Source organism: Lepus europaeus, chromosome 22 (assembly GCF_033115175.1).
Source record: "Lepus europaeus isolate LE1 chromosome 22, mLepTim1.pri, whole genome shotgun sequence".
NCBI classification, from domain to species: domain Eukaryota; kingdom Metazoa; phylum Chordata; class Mammalia; order Lagomorpha; family Leporidae; genus Lepus; species Lepus europaeus.
In genome coordinates this window covers 26,431,833-26,458,493 of record NC_084848.1, presented here as the reverse complement: position 1 = coordinate 26,458,493, position 26,661 = coordinate 26,431,833, and the positions used below count along the sequence as shown (strand labels likewise).

General features: G+C 50.4%; 1 protein-coding gene across 1 annotated transcript; it reads left to right on the top strand.

Annotated features, from left to right (window-relative positions):
* Positions 1 to 2,856: 2,856 nt before the first annotated feature.
* On the top strand, positions 2,857 to 25,023 carry DLST (dihydrolipoamide S-succinyltransferase). The gene is made up of 15 exons (XM_062181815.1): positions 2,857 to 2,958; positions 3,477 to 3,510; positions 6,601 to 6,649; positions 10,028 to 10,083; positions 10,526 to 10,600; positions 10,811 to 10,866; positions 11,692 to 11,803; positions 14,413 to 14,565; positions 14,888 to 14,952; positions 15,759 to 15,856; positions 19,829 to 19,959; positions 21,179 to 21,252; positions 21,550 to 21,633; positions 22,312 to 22,479; positions 23,568 to 25,023. Exons 1-15 carry the CDS (start codon positions 2,896 to 2,898, stop codon positions 23,700 to 23,702), a joined length of 1,353 nt encoding a protein of 450 aa, XP_062037799.1. The 5' UTR covers positions 2,857 to 2,895; the 3' UTR covers positions 23,703 to 25,023.
* The last annotated feature ends 1,638 nt before the right edge of the window (positions 25,024 to 26,661 follow it).

The window sequence follows — 26,661 nt, the reverse complement described above, 5'->3', positions numbered from 1 at the left end:
GCACCTGAGAAAGAAATGGAGGATGGCCCAAGTACTTGGGCCCCTGCTACCTACGTGGGAGACCTAGATGGAGTTCTCGATTCTTTGGTCTTGCCTAGGCCTGGTCATTAAAGCCATCTGGGGAGTGATTCAGTAGATAGAAGATCTCTTTCTTTCTCTCTGTCTCTCTCTTTCTCCCTCTCTCTTTGTTACTCTGCTTTTCAAATAAATAAATCAATCTTAAGACAAATAAATAATAGGCAAAACCACATGTATGGTTTGGGACATACACAAATTGAAGCCATAATGAGAATATAGCTAATGAGAAGGTAGAATGATTTGGTACGATAGTGGTTATCTGAGGGTGATGGCTGAGGAGGGCCACGTGGGGTTTTTCCATTCCCTATGGGCATTCTCTTGATTATTTTTCTTTAAGCCATCTGCATAGATCTAGATGTCCTTATGAATATATATTTTACAATGAACATTTTTAAAAATTCTCCTTTGAACCTTGCCGGTTATGAACTACCTGTCCCAGTAGATAATATTGTGTCCTGGGAGACTGTGGTAGGCCGTGCTGGCTTACTGGGTTATACTTTGGACTCCGAGCAAGCTCAGACATGAAAGCAAGGAAAGCAGTTTCAACCTTTAGCCTCTGAGAAGGACTTTGCATGATACCTGCATGGGAGCATGTGTGTGTGTGTGTGTGTGTTGCATTTAAGACTGTAAAATTTAAAATTAACTCAGGTGAACCCTCAAACCCCAGGAGATGTGCTTTGCCAGCATCATAACCAGGCTTGAACTTCTAAGCCTTAGATAAGAATTGAAAAATTAGTGATTAAAAAGTGAAAGGATTAAGTAGCCATCGGAGACCCATTGGCAGCAACCCCGGCAGAAGATGGCCTTTGCTGCCGGTTTCTGTTCTTGGACTCCTCAGCTGTGTCTAGCCTGTCCGGAGCATGGGACTATTCAGTCATTTCACAAGTGTTTATTGGGAACCTAAGAGAACCAGGCTCTGTGTCATAGCCAGAGGATCAGGAAAGTACAAAGAAGTCTCATTCCCAGTTTCTGCTCTGCCCAGAGGAAGCAGCAGCTGGGGGAGCAGTGCGTGACGGCACCACACAATACAGAGGCACAGGCACCTGCTTTGGAAGCCCAGAAGAAGTAACTGTTGACTCTGCCAGAGGGGTTAGGGAGGGTTCCAGAGAGAGACTCCCAGGGTGATTACAGGAGGGCCGGGCTGCACAAAGACCGAGGCAGTGGAACAGCGCAGGGGGCTGAACAAAGAGCAGCATCTGTGGGACGGGAGGGGCATCGGTCGAAGAAGCCAGACTATCAGGTGCCTGGTCAAGTGGCAGAGTTGGGACTTTGTCCGACAGACATGGAGAAGCAACCGAAAACTTTAGGCTGGGGAGTGACAGGATTAGGTTTGCCTTTCAGGATCTTTGACACGGGTGTGAAGGAGAAGCTAGAGAAAGTGAGGGTGTGGTGCAGCAGGTAAAGCTGCTCCCAGCTCCCTGCTGACGTGCCTGGGAAAGCAGCAGAGGACGGCCCAAGAGCTTGGAGCCCTGTACCCACATGGGGGACCTGGAAGAAGCTCCTAGTTCCTGGCTTTGGCCTGGCCCAAATGCAGCCATTTGGGGAGTGAACCAGTAGATGGAAGATCTCTCTCTCCCTCTTGCTCTCTCTAATGCTGCCTTTCAAATGAATACAATAAATCTTAAAAAAGAGCACGTGCATGGAGAAAGAGAGCTCAGGAAGCTTAGGAAATAATCCAGGTGAGGGAGACCAAAGATTGGTCACGGTGGCAGCGGGGCATGGATTTTTCCCTGTGTCTTAAAATCTGAGCTTGAATCATCGCCCGCTGCCTCCCAGGGGGTCCTTGAGAGAGGAAGCAGGACTTGAACCAGGCACTCTGACACGAGACGTGGGCATGCAAGGCACGACGTGAGCACCGCGGCCGATGCCTGCCCTTTCTTCTCCCGATTTCTGGTTGCATTCTCCCCCCACCCGCCCCCAGAGTGGTGCGCTCAGCACCTGGCTGAGAGAAGGCACCGGAAAGTCCTGACCAGGTAAGCGGCTTCAGGTGAAGACACCAGAAGGAACAGGCACAGGCCACTCAATTATCAGTTCAGCCGGAGGTTTCTATCAGGCAGGTGATCCATAAAGGTAAACATTCAGGGGCCTGGGGAAGGGGCTGCCACGTGGTTTCACTTAGGGCAGCAGCAGAGCTGTGTGCTGACGGCAGGGAGGCCCGGATTCCGCCCACAAACTCTGCGCACCTGAGCTGTGCTGGGCTACACAGCCAACAAGACCGAGTTTAAACTCCAGGTGATAGGAGTTCACGTTCTCAGGGCAGGGCCAATTTCCAAAAATGTGCGACATGTACAGGAAACAGTTTGGAAGGAGAGCTTGAGGGTGTGTGTGTGTGAGGGAGAGGGAGGGAGAAGCCTGATGCTCTGAGAGGCCGTGACACCTGCCCAAGGCCACACAGGTGTAAGATCAGGCAGCCACGGATGCCAGGCTCCGAGTTCAAAGCCCGTGCCTGCTTTTTGCTCTCTCTTCGTGGGACAGGGGGCAGAATGGCTAGGTGCCCCGGGGTCACAGAAGAGGGCCAAATTCCTAGCCAGCTCCGCGGAATGGCCGGGGAACGCTCGACCCCGGGGGCCCTGCGGTCGCCGACAGTCGTAGGCACCCTCGAGAGGGCCATCTCGGGCAGGCAGGCCGGCAGCTCAGCGACCCCCACAGCCTGCTCCGGAGCGCCGGACCCCGCGCCGCCCAGCCGCCCCCCCCACCCTCGCCAATGGTTCGCTCCGAACACCCCTCGCAGCGTGGCGGGTGCTGCGGCCCGCCCCACTTCCGGTTGTTGCCGGGCCCTATATCCGGTGTCCGCCCGCCCTCAGCGCTGCTGTCGCGATGCTGTCCCGGTCCCGCTGCGTGTCCCGGGCGTTCAGCCGCTCGCTTTCCGCCCTCCAGAAGGTATGGTCCGGCCGGGCCGGAGCCTCGGCGGGTGAGCAGCCTGCTGATGGACAGACGGGCGGCCAGGAGGGCGGGGGCGCAGCGCGCCAGCCAGGCCCGGCACCAAGGGCACCGGGACGCAGAGGCCGCGGGCTGGCCGGCCCGGGACCGCCTCGCCCTCGGGGCTGTGTTTCGAGGCCTGCGGGGCAGGCCTTCCCGCGGCAGCCCGCACCGACCGTCACCTGCTGTCCCCCGCCCCGCGCGCCGGGGCTGGGCAGCCGCGCCCGTCCCGACATCGGACGGCCTCGGCTGGACACTCGGGGGCTCGTCCCGTCCCTCCTGTCGAAGCCCGGGGTGTCCGTCAGTCCCGCGGGGAAGTTGGGACGGTCGGGCGGACGCAGTGTGCCGGCTGACCGTGGAGCTGGGAGGTTGCCCCGTCCCCGGCGCCGGGGCAGCTTTGCGTGCGCGCCTCGCAGGAGGAGCGGTTTCTCCCCTCGTTTCACCTCGGGTGACGTCGACGATGTCTTCTTTCTCAACAGGGGAACTGCCCTCTAGGGAGACGCTCCCTGCCTGGTAAGTTCTGCCCCGGCCGGCGCCTGACCCGCTCTCCTCCCGGGGCAGAGCGGCCAGGCAGTCCAGTTGCCGCCTGTACCCGCAGTGTCACGGAGTGTTTGCTGTGTGCCAGGCCCCTGCCAGCCCCTCGCCCGGGACCCAGCAGCCCACAGTCCTTGCCCGCAGGCCGGTGGGAAAGGCCAGATGAGCAGGGGGGGGGGGTGGGCAGGTGACATCCTGGAGGATGTAGCCCGGGGAGAGGAGCAAGAGAGGGAGTAGCTTGTCCACAGCCCCCGGGGAAGGAGTGCTTGGGAGCTGGAGAAGGGGGTTCGGCCAGGGCATTTTGGTTAAGGCGGAGAGTGCCGTGAGATAGAAGACGGAGTCTGCATTGTTGGAAGGAGTTTAGATTTTTATCCTTTTTTTTTTTTTTTTGGGGGGGGGGGAGATTAGTAGTAGTTTATCTTATATAGCTTATCTTTAAAATTAGGTGCCTTGTATAAAATATTTGTTGGATGAGTTAGTCTTATTGTAGACTTTCATTGTACCAGATTTTCTTCTCACTGTGATCTGTGCGTATTTTAGTTCATCATCACAAACCTGAATGAGAAGTATTATCTCTCTAAATGCATAACCCAAGGCAAGAGAGGGTAAGTGCTTTGGCCAAGGTCACTCAGCCAACTACTGGTCAAGCCAGGCCTACCTGACTCCCCAGCCTGAACTCTTTTTTTTTTTTTTTTAAAGACTTATTTATTTGGAAGGCAGAGTTAGAGAGGGAGAGATAAAGAGATCTTCCATTTGCTGGTTTACTCCCCAATGGCCACAGCTGCGCCAGGCCAGAGCCAGGAGCTTCACCTGGGTCTCGCACGTGGGTGCAGGGACCCAAGCACCTGGGCCATCTTCCACTGCTTTCCCAGGTGCATTAGCAGGGAGCTGGATCTGAAGTGGAACACCTGGGACTTGAACTCTTGCCCTTATGGGATGCCAGTGCTGCAGGCAGCTGCTTAACACTGGCTCCTCAGCCTAAATTTTTTAAAGATTTTATTTATTAGAGAGCTAGAGTTGTAGACAGAGGGAGAGACAGAGAGAAAGGGTGTCCATCCACTGGTTCACTCTCCAAGTGGCCACGATGACCAGAGCTGGGCTGATCCGAAGCCAGGAGCCTGGAGCTTCTTCCAGGTCTCCCACGTGGGTGCAGCACCCAAGCACTTGGGCTGTCCTCTGCTGCTTTCCCAGGCACATTAGCAGGGAACTGGATTGGAAGTGGAGCAGCTGGGCTCAAACTGGCACTCATATGGGCGCCTGCTGGCACTGCAGGCCATGACTTAACCCACTGCACCACAATGCCGACTCCTAGCCTGAACTCTTAATCCATTATGTTCTCATTTACTCATGTACTTACTAGATGGTTTATTGAGTGCTACTACAGTGCCAGCCCCTGTGCCTGGTGACCAGGAAACAGCAGACGGTCTCCACATTCAAAGATCTTAGGCGGCTGGGGAGAGCATGAGCGGATGTTTATGCACACGTAAGGACGTAACTGCATTGTGGACTCAGAAGTCCAGGGTTGATGAGACAGTGGGATGACGTAGTCCAGCTTGGGAGAGTAGGGGATGCTGATAAAGGCTTCCCTGAAGAAGTGACATTGAAGCTGAGACTTGAATACGTAGAAATTAGCAGGTAACTGATATTCCAGGCAAAGGGAATTGCTCTGTCGAGGTTTTTAGGCAGGCGGGGGCTTGCCCTACTAGGGAAATGGAAAGAAGCCTACCTGACTGCAAAGATAGGTAGGACTGGATGGTGCAGGACTGTGCAAAGTGTTTGGACTTCATCCTGAGTCCTGAGAATGTGAGACACCCAGCGCTGTCAGTTCCTAGTAGACACTCAGTGATGGACTTTCTCTACTAGGAAGCCTGAGAAATGTCAGTGAACATTCTCCTCTTTATAGACTGGCAGGACAAGGGGGGACCCTTGCATGTGGGGTTGCATCTTGGCTGGGCATTCACCTGGGGCTAGTCAGTTAATCCCCAGAAGCCCTACTTGTATATGAAAAGGAATGATGGCAGGTGGTTGTAGGACTTCAGAGTTGCTATGAGCCTTGAACATCAAAATGAGGTCGTTATGTGCAGCTTTTTATAAACCCTCAAGCACTGTGCACATGAAACCTGCTGTGGGATGAACTGTAAATTGGACGTGGTTCCAGGAATCAGTGTGGGCTGCTGGCTGCTCCGTTTCAAAGATACGCTGCTTAGTCACTGACTGCCAGACATGGAGGGGACTGACTGGACTCTAGGTGTGTTTGCGAGGAGGTGAGCTTGAGAGGAAGCTGTCTCTCATTTGGTGCCTCCTGAGCCCATCATTCAGGAGGAGTTGTTAATAGACCTAAAAAAAAAAAAAAGAAAAGACATAAGAAAATATATTTGAAGTAGCCATAGTTGCTAGCCATCAGGTAGGGAGATGCAGTTACCCCGATGAAGGCAGTTGGTGGGCAGAAAGGGGCTCGCACCTTGTTGAGAGGGACCAGAACGGCTGCATGCAGGAAGGAGTGTGGGAGGAGGCTAAATGAGAGGTGAGGAAATGATTTGCTGAGTCCTGGAACAAGCCGGAGGCTGTGGCCCTAAAATGGCCCCGTCTTTGCTACTGGAGTTCAGGCAATAAAACTTCCAGCCCAGTCTGCCCTGAGCCAGACCTAATACTCCCCTGCTTCTCACATTAGGTTATGTGCAGTTGTAGGATAAGCCGTCATACGTCTTTGTCAAGCTTCAGTCATTTTGAACAGAGGAATAGAGACATCTTAATGTGAAAGCATACAGGTACCCCTGTATGTTAGGAGTTTTTTAAGGTGAATAAGATTATAAAACTGCTTTGGGTTGTGCCACTAGGTTTCTCCCCTGTCTTCTCCAAACAGTGCCCACTCTTAACCCCTTGTACCCGGTGCTCTGTCCGTTAAGGCTGCCTCGGTGGAAGAGTGTGAGAAGCAGGTCCCTTTGAAGCTGATATCGTCGTCTCAGTTGATCCCGCTGTGTCGGGGTCTAGAGGGCGAGCAGACCTCTTCCATTTCACCTCGTGTCCTGTGAGATCAGAGTTGGTTAAGAGTTGTTTTGTTTCTTGCAGGGGTCTCCTTATGTCAGGGACCAGGTTGCCCTGACAGCAGGAAGATTGTGTAAGTATCACTGGGGAGTACAGAGGCTGTGACCTTGGGTATTTATTACGACGCCACTTCTGAATGTGCCCGTTTGAGTCCCTCACTGGCTTTGAGGACTAGGAATGGAAGTGGTTGTATTGCGTCCCTAGACCTCACCTTGATAATTGTTTTTTATGTGTGAAGTACCTTGAGCCGCAAGTCCAGTGTCTGACCAGGAGTGTGCCCGTCTTCCTAGGGTGTTTAGATGATAATGAAATGGAAGTTGAGACCTTTTTAAGGATAGTTGCAGAAGAATACTCCTATATGTCCCGTGGGTACAAGTGCAGCTAGAGGTTAGAGGCCAGGAGTTCGTTTATTGTGGCAGTGAGAGCATCCTCTTGGTAGCAGTAACTCATTTGAGAAGCAGTTGACTAGTTTGGAGGGAATGTGATTGTTGCATAACACAGTTTGGAGGCAGGCCACCACTTGTGTTTCAGATTAACTTCTGCTTGTGAATGTTGCTTAGTGCTACTTTGCATTCCAAGTGTTTTCAGAATGGTAGTTAGAGGATGCTCCCTAGTAGCCTGTCCAACAGCTGCGAAGCTGCTTGTTCTACACGGAGCATCTTCAAACTGAAGAATCAGCAGATTAACGTCTCTCTGTGCATCACAATGAGGTGTTTTTTTCTTAATATTTAATTTTGTCTTTTACTTGAAAGAGCCAGAGAAAGAGATATAATTCACCCACTGCTCAACTCCCCAAATGCCCACAACAGCCAGGGTAGGACCAGGCTGAAGCTAGGAGCCTAGGACTCCATCCAGGTCTCCCATGTGGTGGCAAGGGCCCAAGCACTTTAGCCATCAGCTACTGCCTACCAGGATGCATTAGCAGGAAGCTGGATCAGAAGTGGAGATACCAGAACTGAATCCCGGGCACTCATATGGTCTGAGGTGTCCCGAGCAGCCACTTAACCTTCTGTGTCACAACACTCACCCACTTTTTTTTTTTAAGATTTATTTGTTTGAAAGAGTTATGTAGAGAAACAGACAGAGAGAAGGAGAGAGGTCTTCCATCCGCTGGTTCATTCCTCAAATGACCACTATGGCTGGAGCTGAGCCAATCTGAAGCCAGGAGCTTCTTCCGGGTCTCCCATGTGGATGCAGGGGCCCAAGTACTTGGGCTGTCCTCTGCTGCTTTCCCAGGTGCATCAACAGGGAGCTGGATTGGAAGTGGAGTGGCTGGGACTTGAACTGGCATCCATAGGGGATGCTGGCACTGCAGGCTGGGGTTTTCACCTGCTGTGCCACAATATCAGTCTCCCTCCGCCTTTTTTTTTTTTTTTTTAATTGAGAAAATGTACTCAGTACTATAATTATGAATTCTTGTGTTTTTCTTGGAAGGCAGTTTGGCTACTATAATCTTTGAATTGTGTGTACCTGTTGATCTAGCTGGTGTATCTTGCTTTTTCTCAAAATAATAAATAGCAGAGGATTGATTAAATTATGACATGTTAACATGTTCACACTATGATTAGTGGAAGAAAAGTTGCTAAATGACTTCATTTTCTATAATATATAATCCCATAAGCAGTTCTTTTTGCTGTTTCTAATATTCTGCAATAAATAGCTAATGCTTTTTTTAATTTAAAAGATTAAACTCAAAATATTACCAATCTTCAAATTAAATGAAGATTGGGGCAGTTATGAATCCCTTTGCAAAAAATATAATATTTGAAATAAATTATGAAAAAATGCTAAATTTTGAGTATGATCATTCCTAAATGTGTCATCCTAATCTCAGCTGTTTCTTTCTACATCTGTGAATAATATCCCTACTTTGTTTCAAAATTTTTTCATTGTAAAATGATTTTTGATCTTATGTTTTTATTGAAGAGGTAATTGCATGGTTCAGAATTTGACAAGAGTAACCATGAGAAGACTTCCTTACTGTCCTGTAGCCCCATTGAGGGCCTCTTCTCAGAGGCCCCTGCGCTCTGGCTACAGAGCAGTCTGCATTTGCTTGTTACTCAAAAGTTTTCCTTCAAGGGCATGTACTTTTACATGGTTACAAACTTTCGTCTTTTTTTTAATCTTTAGTTATTTATTTTCCTCTACCTGAAAGAGCAACAGAGAGAGAGAGATCGATCTTCCATTATCTGGTTAATTCCCCAGATGCCTGCAACAGCCAGGGCCAGGCCAGGCTGAAGCCAGTAGCTCAGAACTTCATCCAGGTCTCCCACACAGGTGGCCAGGGCCCACACATTTGAACCATCATCTGCTGCCTCCCAAAATGCATTACAGGAAACTGAATCAGACAGAATAGCCGTACTTGAACTAGGCATTGTAATATGGGAGTCGGGTATCCCAAGTGGCAGCTTAACCTGCTGGGCTACAGCACCTACTCTCCTCACCCTCCACCCCATGGTTACAACTTTACATGGAACATTGTGTATGTTTAAAAAATAATTTACATGTTTTTCTTTGATTCTTTGTAGACTTTACAGGTATTTTGACACCATAAGAGTAAAAATATCAAACGGCTATTTAAATCCACTTTTCAATTGTGGAGTTGCTTTCTGTAGAATATTCAGACAACCCTGAAGCTTAAAAAGTGAAAGTTTTCTTTAGTCCAATTCATTTTCCCAAACTGTGTGTGTGTTATAGATAACCGTAGATACTGTGTGTATCTGTATCTGGCACTTCCCAGAAGTAACCACAGTTAGTGGTTTTGAGTATACAGGGTACTGTCATTCTCCAGTGTACACTATTGATTGTAAATGCCATACCAGAAAATACCTTGGTCTTTGAAATTCTTTTTTAATAAGTTCAGAATGGACTGCAACACTGCCTCCTAGCAAAAAAAAAAAAACAGAATAGAAGACACCATGTTTTGTTTTTGTTTTTTTTTTTGTGGGGGCATAACGCCTTGTTTTACTTCCAGATTAACTGTCTCATCTTGCTGCTTTATCTAAATCTGTAATCTTAAAGACAGATTGTTATATGTGGCACAGTAGCATGTGCCCTGGGGGTTGCCATGTATTGCTTGGATGTGGTTAGTTAAAAAGGAAACCTAATCAGGAGGTTAAATCCTTTTGGTGGGTCTGCAAAGGACCAAGGTGCTTATTTTTTCTTCAAAGGACCAGATCTAAATCTCTGTTCTGTAAGAACTGGCATCCATTGCATCACGGGGCACACTGTTCAAGGCACCCAGGCCATCAGGCTGTGCTGAATCTGCCGCCCAAGCAGAATCTGGTGGGGCACGTGTATGTTGGAAAACCCACTTTGTGCGACACTGATGAGCACTGCTGGTCAACAATGACTGTTTTAAGGGGGGAGCAGCCCATGGTATTTAACTGAACTAAATAAAATATGAGTGGTTTACCTGCTTTAGGAATTAAAGTTGGCATTTCCTTTGTAGCATTAACAACACTAGTGTCTTCAGTGTTCGCTTCTTCAGAACTACAGCTGTGTGCAGTAAGTATCTACCTTCAGCTCCCTGCCTTCTTGGGAGTGGGGTTTTTGTGTTTGCTTGTTTATAGAGAGACTGCGAGCTTCCAACTACTGATTTATTCTCCACTGCCTGCAATGATCGGGGCGGGGCTAGGCTGAAGTGGGGAGCCAGGAATTCCATCCAGGTTTCCCACATGGGTGGCAGGAACTCCATTACCTGAGCCGTCACCTGCTGCTTCCCAGGGTCTAAATTAACAGGAGGCTGGAGTCAGGAGTTGGACCCCTCAGGCACTCTGTGGGCTGCAGGCATCTTCACTGGCAGCTTAACGCCTAAGTCAGAAGCCCACCCACCCTGGGAATAGAATTTTAATGGGAAGAGCAACAACTGGCTGAGTTTAATTAAAGAAAAACATGAAAATGGAAAAAAAAAAAAAAAGGACTACTTGTGACTTTGCTTTTTTCCTAGAGAATGATGTGATTACAGTCAAAACGCCAGCATTTGCAGAATCTGTCACAGAGGGAGATGTCAGGTGGGAGAAAGGTAAGATTTTTGTTTCCTCTCACTTCTGAAAGTCTCCCCTTCCCTCCGTGATCTCCAGTAGACCCTCCAGCTCCACTCATTACTCTGCACACACGCCCTTGCACTTTCCCCTGGTCCCGGAGGAAAGGGGTTTTGGAACCCGTGTACCGAAAGGGGTTTTGTGTCTAGTAGAGGTTCCCCTTAACAGGTAGTCTTTGGTTGTCTTTTCAGCTGTTGGAGACACAGTTGCAGAAGATGAAGTGGTTTGTGAGATTGAAACTGATAAGGTGGGCTTGTCCTGTTTGTGCCAATTTTTTGTGGTCTGCCTTTGGTCTCTTAACCTAATGAAAGAGACAGGGACTTAACTGTTAGAGAAAATTTTTAACCAACTCTAACCTCAGTTGTCAAAATACTAAGATCGTTCATTAAAAGAAAAAATTTTCAGGTTTATTTTTAGATTGTTCTGTATACTTGGGTAGCTTTAGTCTGCTCGCTTTTTTGTGATACATGAACTGTTTCTAGTTTCTGTTGTGTATCACTTGGAAACACATTAACTGAATTTTTGCCTTAGTGTGTCTGAGAAAGGATAAGATGGGTGAATCTTCATAGTAGCGTGGACTGTGATCACTTTTTTTGTTCTGTTTATTTATTTATTGGAAAATCAGATTGACAAAGAGGGAGGGTGAGATCTCCCAACCCCTAGTTCACTCCCTCAAATGCCCACACAGCTAAGGCTGGGCCAGGCTGTAGTTAGGAGCTAAGAACTCAGTCCAGGTCTCCCACAGCGGCAGGAACCTAAGTACTTAGACCATTATCTGCTACCTCCTATTGGTGTGCATTAGCAGGAAGCTGACATTGGAAGTAGATCCAGGACTTGAATCCAGGCTGCTCAGTAGGGGATGAAAGCGTTTCAAGAGACAGGAGAACCCACTGTGCCGGAACATCCACCCCTGTGATCACTGTTGTCCTGGAAGTGTGGCCTTAGGTATTTCTACGTGCAGGGTCTTATATAACTATATTGTACCTCTAGTGATTCATAGTGGAGATTCTATACAATTAATTTTCTAATGCTGCATAACAATTTAGACTGTCCATCTGTCTCCCTCTTCCAGACATCTGTGCAGGTTCCGTCACCGGCCCATGGCGTGATTGAAGCTCTTTTGGTACCTGATGGGGGGAAGGTTGAAGGAGGCACCCCTCTCTTCACGCTCAGGAAAACTGGTGGTAAAGGAGTTCTCCTGGTGGTCAAGGTCTCCAGTGTTCCCTGCTGGGATTGGGGCTGAGCTTAACTTATAATTCCCTCAAACTCCAAATATTCCACTGTCCTTAGTTGAAAGGATGAGAGGGATAATATAATAATAATAATAATAATAATAATAATAATAGTGTGAGCCTTAAATTCAGGAAGAAAAAGGTATTTTTATAAAACCTCATAATTATTTTCAAGGCTATTTCTTTTTTAAAAAATATTTGATTTATTTGAAACACAGAGTTACACAGAGAAAGGGAGAGAGTGAGAGAGACACACATACACATAACAATATCTTCCATCCTGTGGTCCATTCCCCAGATGGCAGCAATGGCCAGGGCTGGGTCATGCCAAAGGCTGGAGCCTGGAACCCCATCCAGATCTACCATGTAGGCGGCAGGGCCCCAGACTCTTGGGCCATCTTCTGCTGCTTTCCCCGGTGCATTAGCAGGGAGCTGGATCAGAAGAGGAGCAGCCAGGATCAACCAGGCTCATACAGGATGCCGGTGTGACCGTGGAGGCTTAACTTGCTGCATGACAACACCAGCCCCTTTCCATGGATCTTTCTTTTTTTGTTAAAGAAAAAGACATCATTCATCCATTGGTTTACTCTCAAATGTCTGCAACAGCCAGAGCTGGGCCAGGCAAAAGCCAAAAGCCAGGAACTCCATCTGGGTCTCCTGTGCAAGTGGCAGGACTCAAATACTTGAACCGTCATCTGTTGTCTTCTGGGCACATGAGCAGGAGCTGGATTGGAAGCAAACCAGGCTTGGTGGTATAGGATGTAGGCATCCCAAGCGTTAGCAATGCCTGCCTTGGGTTTTTTCTTTTCTTAAATTTATTTATTTATTTGAAAGGCAGAGTTACAGAGAGAGAAGGAGAGACACAGATCCATCCTCCATCCGCTGATTCACTCCCCAAATGGCTGCAACAGTCAGGCTGAAGTCAGGAGCCAGGAGCTTCATCCAGGTTTCGCATGTGGGTGCAGAGGCCCAAGCACTTGGGCCATCTTCAGCTGCTCTCCCAGGTGTATTAGCAGGGAGCTGGATTGGAAGTGGAGCAGCTGGGACTTGAACCAGCGGCCATATGGGATACCAGCGCTGGCTTAACCCACTGCACCATAGCACCAGCCCCGGAATTTTTTCTTGAAGGTATACTAGAAATTTAGAAGATTCTAAAGATAATGATCCCCAAATTCTATCAACTCTGTCCCAGCCCGGGCATCAGAATCACATGGGACCTTTGTAAAGTATTGCAGATGACTAGGCCCCATGTCCTGGTTTATTAGATCCTGGGGATCTGTCAGCTTTTTTTTTTTTTTGTTTTTTGTTTTTTAATGCTTCCTCAAGTGATTCTGATACACAGCCAGGGCTGAGAGCCACTGTTTTAAAGTGAGAAGAGGCAGGACTCCATAGTGTTAATTTCGGGGAATGGAGTAGTTTCTTTTCATATGTATTCCAACATCTGTAGGAAGGGTTAGTATTTCCCTTGGAAAGAAATGAAAAAGGAATTTATGCTGAATCTCAGTCAGTATTAGACATAGAAAATAACTGATTTTCTGAGTCTTCATTAAGTGCTGTAATACCACAGTTTGTTTCTTTTTAATTATTAACATAGTCAAACAGGAGGTTGATCAGGCCAAGATCAGAAGCTCAAAGGAGAAAAAACTGTATAGTAGCAGGCAAGGAAATAAGAGTGAGTCTTCCAGTTGAGGAAGTCCATCTTAGCATTCATTTACTGTCAGAACAAAGGAAAGTTCTTTCATTTATTTATAAGATTATTTATTTGAAATAGCTACAGAGAGCTCTTCCATCCGGTGGTTCCTTTCCCAGGTGGCACAATGGCTAGGGTGGGGCAGGCCGAAGCCAGGAGCTTCTTCTGGGTCTCCCACATGAGTAGCAGGGGCTGTCTTCCACTACTTTTCCCAGACCATAAGTAGGGAGCTGGATTGTAAAGTAGAGCAGCAAGGATATGAACTGGTACCCTTATGGGATCCTGGCGTCTCCGGCGGCAGCTTTACCTGCTGTGCCACAGTACTGGCTCCAAGTTCTTCTAATTTAAGTATAAAACTGGATATAATATCTTCTGAGTGTGAGAGTCATTCTGGATGAAATGCATTGTGTTGTTAAGTTTAAGGAGCCCTTAATTAAACTTTTATCTTTTAAAGAGCTGAGAACATTCTTCCACTTAGAGTGTTGATAAGACTATTAGTATTACCATAATTAGAAGTGTGTAGTAAACGTATGTATATTTCAACATTTTAAATTGCCTGGGTGTTTTTTTTTGTTTGCTTGGAGATTACCTTAGGCTTAGTAGATTATTTGAATGTATTTGCTGAATTTGATGATCAGTGGATATTTGAAATCAGGAAGGCAATTGAATTGAGTGAGTTATCTGATACAGCACATTTTGGGACCCTGGGGAATGGAGCAGAGTACTTTTGTCATAGTTCCTGTGTACAGCAAATGCCCAGTAGACATTTGCTAATTCATTGGAGATGCAGCGTTTGCCCTGAACTTAACTGTGATTGGGTTGCTTTCCATTCCAGACAGTGCCGATGGCATCTGGTTTTCTTGTTTTCCAGCTGCTCCTGCTAAGCCCAAGCCAGCTGAAGCCCCTGCTGCAGCCCCAAAAGCAGAGCCTGCACCATCAGCAGCTCCTCCTCCCCCTGCAGCCCCCATGCCCACTCGGATGCCACCCGTGCCCTCGCCCTCACAACCTCCTTCCAGCAAACCGGGTAAACCTCTCCCTCTTGCGTAATGTTGTGCACCTCACAGTGCAGTCTGAGACTAATGGCCTTGCACAGGCCGGTTTGGCTGTTTGTAGACAAGTGTAAACTTTGAAGACCTGGGTTTTTCTCCCAGCTTTCTGTTTGCCAATTCTGAATTTATGCTAATCACTTAACTTCCCTGGGCAGATGTGCATCTGGGAAGTCAGGTGCTGCTGACACAGCTCGGAATACCTTCAGGATTAAATGTCAGTGCGCTCTGAAGGCACTGGCGTGCACTCAACCTCGACGCTCCCTGCCTTCCCTCATGAGCTGCACCCTCTCTTTGCAGTGTCTGCAGTAAAACCCACTGCTGCTGCTCCACCAGCTGAACCAGGTGTGCGGACCGAACATCGGGTAAGCCTCTGGGGACCACTTGAGGGAAGACGCAGAGGTTAGCGGGGTTGGCGGGGGGTGGTACCTACCTTTGTGTGACTAGCAGCTTACTCCCTTGGCCTTGACAGAGAAACAGTTCAGGAAGTGACTTGTAACCATCAAGTGATAGTACTAGAACCTGAGGTTTTGTGCCCACTTGTCCAGTGGTTTTTCCACTGAATTATGCTACCAGTGAAATGCCTTGAGTGGTAGTTTGGTAACATACCCTCTACCTCCTACGACGATACCCACTTCAGAGAGGTGGTTTCCAGAGTGTTCTATTCCTATACTTCCGGAATACTTGGCTGTAGCTAGGGGATACTACACATAAGCAGTAGCTATGGGGCAGACATAAAACCTCAAGGAAGTATGGTCAAAAGTGTGGGTTCGCCTGCCTGAGAATGCCTCAAGTTTGTTGCATGTGAGGTTCCGCTATTCTCATGCAAGTCCTTATAAACAGAAATTGCCTTTCCTGTTGTGATTCTTAGGCTGGCTGAAACTATACCACATTCTTCCTTTTAATAAATTGGCTTTGGTTTTTAAATCAGACCATTTCCTGGGCCTCCATTCTTAGTCAAACTTGGGGCCTATCTGAGGGAGCAGTCTTGGCTGTGTTCTTGTTCTGCTCAGAGCAGGAAGTGGGAAGCAGCAGGTGTGCGTTGTGCTCAGATCCTGGGGTCAGTTCTCGTCCCCCACACCTGGCAAGCCGAGCTCCCTCTGTGGCTCCGTGGGGAATGGTTGACCCAGAGAGACCGGACCCTCAGTGCTTGCTCCGCTTTCACTTTCAGGAGAAAATGAACAGGATGCGGCAGCGCATCGCTCAGCGTCTGAAGGAGGCCCAGAACACGTGTGCGATGCTGACGACTTTCAATGAGATTGACATGAGGTGGGGTCTCCGGTCCCTCCTGTTCCCATGGCGAGCACTGGAACTTGCCCCAGTTCTTACCTAGTGCTGATTCCAAAACTAGCTTTATTGGGGTCAGGGGATGGGGAGGAGGTACTTCCTACAGTGCTTGTTGTTGACTTAGAGTGTGACCTCTTAGTCTCATCCTGTAGTGGGCTTTCCCCATACCGTGCCTGTCTCTGCTGTGACCTTAAAATTGAGCCTTTTAGACTTTTTTACCCAAATTTTGGGTTTGTTTTTTTTTTTGGACAGGCAGAGTGGATAGTGAGAGAGAGAGAAAGGTCTTCCTTTTCCATTGGTTCACCCCCAAGTGGCCGCTATGGCCAGCACATTGCAGCCTGCGCGCTGTGCCGATCCGAAGCCAGGAGCCAGGTGCTTCTCTTGGTTTCCCATGCAGGTGCAGGGCCCAAGCACTTGGGCCATCCTCCACTGCACTCCCAGGCCATAGCAGAGAGCTGGCCTGGAAGAGGGGCAACTGGGATAGAATCCGGCACCCTGACTGGGACTAGAACCCAGTGTGCCGGCGCCGCAAGCCGGAGGATTAGCCTGTTGAGCCACGGCGCCAGCCAAATTTTGGGATTTCTGACAAATGAAGCTGATTATTTATTTATTTATTTATTTATTTGAAAGGCAGAGTTAGAGAGGCAGAGAGGGGGAAAGTCTTCCATCCTCTGCTTCACTCCCCAGATGGCCACAACAGCTAGAACTGGGTCGATCAGGAGCCAGGAGCTTCTTCCAGGTCTCCCATGTAGGTGCAGGGGCCCAAGGCCTTGGGCCATCTTCTGTTTTCCCAGTCCATAGCAGAGAGCTGGATTGGAAGTGGAGTAGCCGGATCTAGAACTGCCGCCCATATGGGATGCCGGCACTGCAGGTGGTGCTTTACCTTGTATGCCACAGCATTGGCCCCAGCGCGTAATTTTTTTTTTTTTTGAGAGGTAGATTTACAGAGAGGGAGAGACAGAGAGAAAGGTCTTCCATCTGTTGGTTCACTCCCCAAATGGCCACAACGGCTGGAGCTGAGCCAATCTGAAGGCAGGAGCCAGAAGCTTCTTCTGGGTCTTCCACATGGGTGCAGGGGCCCAAGGACTTGGGCCATCTTCTGCTTTCCCAAGCCACAGCAGAGAGCTGGATCGGAAGTGGAACAGCTGGGACTCGAACTAGTGCCTATATGGGATGCCAGCACTGTAGGTGGCAGCTTTACCCGTTATGCCACAGCGCTGTCCTCCCAACCCCCCAAGTTTCCCCCCATAAATATTCTTAAATATCCCTTGGCTGGAGAACCCTTAACAGCAGTGCCTGAACCAGGGCACCTCATCCTGCCTTTTCCTCACAGTGACTGCTCCTTATGCGTGTGACTGAGTAACTTGGAATCGGGCAGGTGAGGAACATAGGTTGTCATGTCTTTTGTTTTTCCTCGCTATATATAAGGAATTACACTGTGGAATTCAAGAGGGCTATAATGAGTGAACAAGAGTCCCAGCCTCCTAGAGCTTTCTGTCTGATTCGGGTGAACATAAAGTAGACTCTAGAAAAATAAGTATCTGAAGCATGAAACGGAGCTTGAAGTGGAGAAGAAAGTGAGGTCATTTGTGAGGCAGAGAGTAGAGGTAACAAGGGTAGGTCAGGAAGGGTTTCCTGGAGGAAACTTTTAATAAAGCCTTTAAGTAGCATTTGGAGAATGGTCATAACAGATGATGTTAACAGTGTGGACCCTACCAGGCAGGCAAGTACAAACCACATTGGAAGAGTCCTAAATCATTGCTGCCGTGAGCAGTATGTATGGGAAAGAGCAGAAAGTAACCGTGGATCCACAGTGCAGAACGTGCTGTGTGCCAGGTTCAGAGTTTACATTGGATTCAGGAGGCAAATTATCAGTTTTCAGGTCATCTCTTGGCTGCGAATCTTTTCATTAGGAAATTTTGTCTTCCTGTGGAAAGGGTCTGAAAAATCGAGAAGACTGGTTTGACTATGCCCTGTGGCATTGTTCACCAGCTAGGGCTGCGTGGCTGATTTCACAGGATGTCATCCGTTCTGTTGGGGAAGCTTTCAAGACACTGGATGTCATTTCAGCCGGGATTTCTCTCCCGTCCATAGTGCACAGGGCTGTGATGGACACAGAGGCTGCAGCTTAGGTTTCAGCGCATTAGGCCCAAATTGTACACAAATTGAATTGGACTTTGAAATTCTACCCCGTTTCTTAAGACAAAACATGTAAATATTTGTGGCCTTGAAGGATGCTGTTGCCCCCGCAGCTTTGATCGGAAGCTAAGTGTGGTGGCTGGACCTCCTTTCAGCAGCTAATCAGGGTGTCACTTAACAAAGGCCTGGGGTCTTGGTGCAAAGTAATCTGGTTTAGATCGAGTGTCCTTTGGGTCTTGTGCTGATCAGCTCCCCTCTTCGGGACCTTTCTGAATGCCTCCTCTCCCTTGGTGCCCCAGCCCCCGCCTCCGAGAGCAGAGTTCTGAAATAGAAACTGCTTAATGACGAGACAATCGCATTCGGGCAGGGTTGAGAGCAGAGATGTTTATCACTTCGCCTTCCCTCTTCTGCTGCTCTTGTATCTTGGGAACCAGTAATGTCTTTAGAGTGGTAATCCTAGCACTAAATAAGGTTAGACTCAGGAAAACAAACATTCTAAACCCAATCAGTCTCCCTGGGAAAACTTCCTTTTTCAGAAACAGAAGGTCTGAAGGGGGCAGTTAAAGTTGTGCCACATCTTCTGTTTCTTGCCTAATGTTGAATTAGAGCGTAGAGAGAAGGGAAGAACTGAGCATTTGGACCTGAGATAAAGTTAAATTCAATTTCCATTACGGAACTCTATTCTGATAGATATCAAAGTTTCAGCAGCAGAGTGATGTGAAAGACTTTGCCACTAACCGTGCGGTGCGTATGTGAGACACCCAGCTCTGACAGAGCAAAGGCTGCTCATGTTCCAGAGGCTTCTCAGACGGCCCTGCTGCTTAATCTGAAGGGAAGAGCCTGGGTCCACACATGGCCGCTTTTCTAAATACCCAGGAAACCATGTCCGTTAAACTAATTTAAAAATGTTTTTCTTTATCAAAGCCAGAGGAAGATATCCCATTTGCTGGTTCACTTCCCAAATTCCCACCAGAGTGAGGGCTGGGCCAGGCTAAAGCTGTGTGGGCGACACAGACCCAGACACTTGAGCCAGCCACTGCTGCCTCTTGGTGTGCGGGATCGAAAGCAGAGGCTGGACTTGAACCCTGGCTCTCTGATATGGGACCAAAGAGCTTAAATGGCAGCTTAGTAGCCACTGCGTCAAATACCTGCCCCATTAAACTAATCCTAAAGGCAGGAGCTGTGTCTCTCTTATCTTTGTGTCTTGGTGCCCAGCCCTGACCTCCACATTTGGTGGGTGTCCGTTCCCGTTTAAATGAGCTGTGGCTGGAGCTGCCAGCTCAGAGATGAGCACGTCTACAGACTGAGCCGTGTCCTTCTGTGTATGGTCTAGGCTGTTCACCCAGAGCCCCCACTTCTACCCATGCGTTTCTTTGGTCTCCGCTAATGAGGAGTTAGGAATGTCACGAGGAGGTCATAATCAGGGTTGGTGGCTTTTTGAAAAAGAATTCTAATAAGAAACAAGTTTTGCTTGCTTTGTGGGCTGTAACGGTAGAGAGTTCATCATTTTAGTGTAGTCAGAAATGACTTTCTCATTCAGGGAAGGATGTTGGCGTGCTGTGTGATGGCGTGTTCATATTTTCTGTCGCTGACATCTGTGACTTACGGAACATGAAGGTGCTTGAATCCTTTTAGCCAGTTTTTGTAAAGGAACCAAGTTACTGGACCTCTAGTGGGCTGTTTGAAAACATGAACTTGGATAGATGGTCTGGGGTGAGGGAAAAGCTTCCCCGGTTGTGTCCTTGGGTAAAAACCAGCATGAAAGGCCAGTCCTGCCTTCATCTGCGCTCAGCGTCCTGTAACCTGTCTCAACAGTAACATCCAGGAGATGAGAGCTCGGCACAAAGAGGCTTTTCTGAAGAAGCACAACCTCAAGCTCGGCTTCATGTCGGCGTTTGTGAAGGCCTCGGCCTTCGCCTTGCAGGAGCAGCCGATCGTGAATGCCGGTGAGTTCCCCGTGACCAGGACTGCAGTGGCTGGGAGGTGGCCGTGGGAGCACACCTGCCGCCACAGCCGGCCTCGGGCACCAAGGCTTTGCTGTCCTAGCCGTGGGAACTCCAACAGCTTCCACAGGCCTCGCCGTCCTCAATGGCGTCTTGAGTTCTCTCTCCTCTTCTGCCAGACAGCAGCTTCCCCACCCAGGGCGGTGCTCGCAGTCACTCTGGCGGCAGCAGCTGTGGGGCAGCCCAGCCCTCCAGTCTCACGTCAGTGAGCCTCATCAGGAGCTCGTGTCCCTCCTTCTTGGACTGGGTTCTCACTCTCTCCTCTTCACTCCCCTGTGTCCTTGAAGTGTTGACCTAACAAGCAGCGCTCTTCCTGTTCACTGCACGAGTGGCAGGGGGCAGTCCTCGGCGGTGCCAAGGTCCCTAAAGAACTAGAACTGGAAGCCCTAGTCGCTTCCGTTGAGTGGCGTGCTCTAGGTAGGGGGAGGGCTATCTTTGATTGCCCCAATCATCCCTTCCTTCATTTTCCCGTTCTGTGCCTTCTTGACTGGCCCTCGCCGTCACTGTCCTGGGCCCCTTTCTTCTGCCTGCCCGTGCTTGCTGACATCCTGAAAGTTCTCTGGGCCTCTTTTTTGCTCTACGTGCTTCCCCTGGGTGTCGTATGTGACGACGCAGTATGGACTTTCTGTGGAAAAGATTCCCAAACCTTTGTTTTCTCAGGTGTTCTAGAGGTAAATTTTTAGCTGCTGGTTTTCTCTCTGCCTAGCACATTTAAGGCCAGACCACCTGCTTCCTCTCAAGTCCCCTGGAGAGAGGCTTCCCACTTCCCCTCTTTGACAGGGAAACGCGGTGGGCAGCAGGCCTACCCCCCCCTTTCCTTTGCTAATTTGCCCTTTTTGGAACACTTAGTAACCCTAGCCATTCTCTTCTAGGGGAGGGCTTGAGTAGAGCGAGGCCACAGGAACGTAGCGTGCACCTGGCATCCTGTGAGAGCCAGCATGTAGCCATCCATCACTCAGCCTCGGCGAGGGGCTGGGGAGCTGTTGGTGCTGCTCAGGCTGGGAGCACGTGGAGTGCCAAGTGCCACTTGTGAGGCAGGGGTGTTTCATGTCGGGTGTTGGTCACACTGTACCCAGCACTGCAGATTTTTACTCTTGCTACAAACACTGCCCATAGCTTCGACCTGGGGAGTTATGTGTAACATGTGTGTTCTCTCTCCTAGTGATTGATGATTCAACCAAAGAGGTGGTGTACAGGGACTATATTGACATCAGTGTTGCGGTGGCCACACCACGGGTATGTTGAGGCAGGAGGTGGGGAGCACTGATCTGAGACCCTCACCTTAGCTTGGGAAGAAGTGGAGCGCGTGGGAGAGATGTGTTCTGCAATTCCGTGTTTTTAGGAGGGAATGGGTAACAGTGATCTGCTTACCGTAGCGCGTTCTCCACAGCAGGCCGAAATGTTTGAGGCTTTTGTTAATTACCCTGAGTATTGAACCTACTGGGTAGGGAAGACCATTGCCTTGACCCAAGGGACTCAGGACTAGAAGGGTTCTGCTAATTTGCAGCTGAAACACCTTTTCACTCCCTTCAGGGTCTGGTGGTTCCTGTCATCAGGAATGTGGAAACTATGAATTATGCTGATATTGAACGCACCATCAGTGAACTGGGAGAGAAGGTAAACGTAGGGAGAAGTGTGTGCATTGGTTACTGGGCAGGTGTGGGAGGTGGGCTTGCCGGCAAGCAGCGCAAGTTGCTGGAGGCTCCCTCTGTTCTGTAAGAAATGTGTAGCCCCTGAGGAAGGCGGAGTTGGAGACAGCTATGTGCAGGTGTCTGTTGGAGCTTAGCGCGCTGGTGACCACACTGTTGCCACTGAGTCCTTGACTATGGAATCGTGTCGTTCTCTTGTTGAACACTGCTCCCTCAGCTGAGCAGCTGTCATGTGGGAGCGAGAGCCTGCACTGTGTTCTCAGGGCTGTCTGCACCTTGTTGGGATGGTGGAAGCCGGGTTGGCTGCTTCATGTTTATTTATTTTTTAAAGATTTAGTTATTCATTTGAAAGGCAGAGTTGTAGACAGGCAGAGGCAGAGAGAGGTCTTCCATCCACTGGTTTACTCCCCAGATAGCCGCAAACAGCCAGAGCTTCTCTGATCCGAAGCCAGGAGCTTCTTCCAGGTCTCCCACATGGGTGCAGGGGCCCACGGCCTTGGGCCATAGCAGGGAGCTGGATCAGAAGTGGGGCAGCCAGGACTCGAACTGGCGCCCATATGGGATGCCGGCAGTGCAGGCAGGGGCTTTACCCGCTACACCACAGTGCCAGCCCTGGCTTAATGTTTCAATTCTGAAATCTTTTTAGGCTCGAAAGAATGAACTTGCCATTGAAGATATGGATGGAGGTACTTTCACCATTAGCAACGGAGGTGTTTTCGGCTCGCTGTTCGGAACACCCATTATCAACCCCCCTCAGTCTGCCATCCTGGGCATGCACGCCATCTTTGACAGGCCAGTGGCCGTGGGAGGCAAGGTAGGCACCTTCATTTCTAAGGTCCTGATGGCTGGGTGACAATGGGAAGGAAAGCCAGCTAACTGCAGGCCTCAGTTCCATTTCTCAGTTTCTAGTGAATGGTGGGTGAGGCGCCGGTTCTCGCAGCGTGCCTTTGGGTGGGCATCATTGGGCAGCTTGTCAGAAACGCGCATTCTTGGGCCCTGTCCCGGCCTGCAGGAGATGTGCAGATGATTCTGACTGAAGCTTGAGAGCCATGGAGCCAGGAAGGCTCAGCCCGTCACCTGGGAGCAGTCAGCTGCTCCTCCTGGGTGCTGGAGGCCATGGGGCAAGAGGAGAGCCTCGCCCTCAGCCCCGGGCAACAGCGGGCAGCAGTGCCAGAGTCTGAGCTGCCAGGCTGCACGCTTGGTCAGGAGTAGAAGTTGGGAGAGGTCAGGGAGTGGAGTCAGGGGGCTTGAACTGGCCCTTGGGAGATACAAGAGATCTTCCAAAAGGTTATGGAAAATGTATGTTGTTAAACTATGCACAGATTTCAAAAGTTTTGCACCAAAATAAACTCATGTTTCAATTCCATTTTCCATGACCTTTTCAAAATACCCTCCCGTGTCAGTAGAAAAAAATGTCGGGACTCCTGTGTTCAGAACGTTTTGGGACCACTAACTCCTTTATGAATCCAGAAACCATGGATCTCCTTGGACAGAAACCTGCACCCCCAACTTTGCATACTGTCTCAGAGGATTTGTGGACCCTAGGTTGAGATTAAAAAAGATGTTTAAATTGTAATCCCGAAAAGCTGCTGCAGGCAGGAAGAACTGGAAGGAAGCCTGCCCTGGGGGCGGCGGCTGAGGCCGAGTGAGGCAGCAGAGTGCTAACGGAGGGGAGGGGAGGACACACACACACACACACACACACCCCGCTGCTTTGTTCTTAGACTTTTCCCCAGGGCAGGCCGAGAAGCAGGCTTGGGGTTGGTTTGCAGTACCCAGAGGCCACATGAGTAGGAAAGGCTCTGGAACTGGGCGGTTTCCTGGAGTCTCTGCTTTTCACCTCTCCCTCCGCAGGGCTTTCTCTGACACAGGGGACAAACCTGTGACCTCTTCTCTCTGTAGGTGGAAGTGCGGCCCATGATGTTTGTGGCATTGACCTACGACCACCGGCTGATTGATGGCAGAGAGGCTGTGACTTTTCTCCGAAAAATCAAGGCAGCAGTAGAGGATCCCAGAGTCCTCCTCCTGGACCTTTAGGAGGAAGCCACACGCCCTACAAATCGACCATGCAGGAACTGAAAACCAGTCTTCTCCCTGTCCCCTGTGGGTCCTGGGTTAGCCTGGTGACAGGCAGGCACATGCTGTTGGCCTCGAAGCCAGGGCACTATGTAAACCAGCAGTCACAGGTCTTCTCTTGGTTTCCTGCCGGGCTCTCTCTCTCTCTGCTCACTCCTCTTACCCTCAGATACCTTACATCCTTAGGCTTGTAGAGAGGGAGAGAGCCTTCGTGGATGCACGCTGATACTCCTGCCTTTCCGCCAGCAGCCCTCTGCAGAGACCCGGCAGTGTGCCGGTGGGAAGTCCCTGTGTGAGAGCCTGCTCCAGACGTCCGGGGGTGCCTGCCTCCGCTCAGGAGCCTCTCCCGCTGCGCACCTCCTCACTGGATTCCAGCTGCGTGCAGGTTTTGAGCACAGGCCGAGAAGGGCTGCTTTGCTGCTTCAGTGGCGCTGTCATTCTCGGCTGTGGTTGGTTTTAAGGTGCCTCTTCTACCTCTGCAGGAAGCACATGCCAGGGGATCTGGATGGGAGGGGTGGGGAGTGAGGGGTCCCCTGAGGCCCTGTGTTATAAACAGAAGTCGGGGCAGGGCCCGGGCTGCCTTCAACAGTTGTAGGCCCACACCAGGAAAACTTGTTTTGGCACAGTCACAGCTGTGGTCATGCCAACCCTCTCCAGGCTGCTAGGAACCACTCTGGAACATTGATGTCATTTAGAGCAGATTCTAGCGTATCCTGGTCGTGGGACAGGGTGTGGGACAGAGGGTGCCCTGGTGGAGCCAGGGGAGGGGAGGCTTCCTCTGGGCCAGCTCAGGTTGACTGGTGCTCAGACTCCAGCTGGCATAAACACGTGGACTGGGCGGCCCTTCTCATCTTCCTGCTGTGGCCTGGGGAGGGGAGGGCCTGCTGTTTCCTGCAGGACACAGATCTCGGGGTGGAGAGGACAGAGGGGCAACCAGCCTTAGGGTGTTCGTATAGCCTGGTGAAATACTGCTGGTGTCTCTGAGGGACTGCCCCGTGGGTCTGGGCACAGCACGGAGAATGCTCTGGGGCTCCATGACTCCAGCCAGATCCAGGCCTGAGGCCGCTGACACTTGACACCGGGGCCATCGGTTAGTGAGCAGCAGACTTTGTATCTTGAGCCAAGAAGCAAGACCTGGAGGTGGGGGAGGGGGCAGGGGTGGGAGCCGATACTGAGTGCCTGCAGCATCTACGACTGTCTTCACAGCTCAGAACTTGTAACTAAAATATTTAAAGAATCGGATTTTGAATGAAAATTAAAGGGCAAATGTTCTCAAACGAGGTTCCTGCATCTCGGCTCTTCTGGTTACTGAGGTTAAACAGGTCCCCAGCACTGAGGACTGGTGATTGTCAGCCTTGTCCTGTGATGCCTGGTCCTTTTTGCTGTTTTTGTTTTTGCAAGGTGATACCTCGTTACCTGGTTCACTTCCCAGGTATCCACAACAGCCAGGGCTGAGCCAGCCAGGAGCCAGGAACTCCATCCTGGTCTCCCGCATGGGTGCCAGGGGCCTTGGTACTTGAGCCGTCACCTGCTGCCTCGCAGGCGCGTCAGCTGGAAGCCGCATTGGAAGCAGAGATGAGATTCCGTCCCTGCCGCTCTTGCTGTGAGATGCAGGCGTCCCGCGGTGTAGCTGAGCCCCGATGCCTGCCCCGATGCAGCACTTCTGTCAGCTGTAGAAGGGGGACCCCACCGTTGGACCTCAGGGGTGGGCGCTGTGGTACAGCAGGTGGGACAGCCACTGGGGACACCTGCATCACGGATCGGAGTGCCAGTCCGATTCCAGCATTTTGGCTTCCGATCCAGCTCCCTGCTAACATGCACCTGAAAGCAGTGAAGCATGGCCCAAGCAGTTTCTGCCGCTGGAGCAGGAAGCCTGGCTGGAGTTCTGGCTCCCGGCCCCTGCTTGACCCCGCCCCGGCTGCTGCAGGCTTGTGGGGAGGGAGAGTGGAGAAGGTGGACGCCGACCACTGGCCACCAGGAAAGCCCTGTGGTCCCTGCGCTTGGCTTCCTTCCCCTTGGCCCAGCAGTCTGCTCTCAGGAGAAGTCTCAGTTCCTGCCTGGGTGACGCCCATGTGCATTTGGAGTTCGGGGAGGCATGGGGCCCGTACCTTCACCTGGACGTGACTGTCGTGCAGGTACCAACATGCTTGAGGGCAGTGTGAGTGGGCAGGACCGGCAGCTAACCTAGGCTGGTTGTTACCTAGTAACAGGCTTGGTGGGGTCTAGCCTTAACCCCGGCTTCTCTTCCCAGTCTGCTGATGTCGCTGGTGTTGAGGCCTTCCCTCAGTGAGGGTTTGCCACAGGAAGGAAGTGGGACCCAGAGGAGAGAGCCAAGCTAGTGGGTACAAAAGAGAATTGGCTTCAGGGCAAGGTCCAGGACAAGCCACAAAGTAGGCATTTTTAGCCTGACCCGTGTGTCCTGTCGGGGCTGGCACTGCTGTATCGTAGACTTGAGCCCTAACAGTGCCAGTTGTTGGGTGGCCATCAGATGAGGCTCCGTGAGGCAGCGGGAAGAAGCCAGCTGGTCTGCCGTGGGATCACAGCAGAAGGGACACAGCCTGAACCAGCGCTGCCAGGCTGCAGCGCCCCGATGAACCGTGAACCTCTGTTTTCTCAGGGGCTCGTGGCCGCCTCGCGGCCTGGAAGGACACCCCTTCCCAAGGCTGCTCTTCTTCCAACAGAACGCACGCCACCCCTTGCCCTGAGGTCCCAGGCTGCTCTGCGGCTGCCAGCTGGCCTCCTGTCCCATTTGAGCTCCAGGGCGGTCCCTGGAGGCTGCTCCCATTGCATTCACGAAGCCAGGACACCACAGGCAAAAGCAGGCTTTATTGGGGGGCTGGGCAAACCCCAGGAAGGTGAGGACCAGAAAGAATCAGGGTGCACCTCCCCTGTCCTTTGCCCCAGTCTGCCGGGAGTTTCT

What these genes read in the sequence shown, in the direction of transcription:
- DLST (XM_062181815.1), top strand. Translation starts at nt 2,896, where the DNA reads ATGCTGTCCCGGTCCCGCTGCGTGTCCCGGGCGTTCAGCCGCTCGCTT. An exon ending in CCTGACAGCAGGAAGATTGT is followed by an intron (nt 6,650 to 10,027) that starts GTAAGTATCACT and finishes TTTCCTTTGTAG; the next exon opens with CATTAACAACACTAGTGTCT. An exon ending in CACGCTCAGGAAAACTGGTG is followed by an intron (nt 11,804 to 14,412) that starts GTAAAGGAGTTC and finishes CTTGTTTTCCAG; the next exon opens with CTGCTCCTGCTAAGCCCAAG.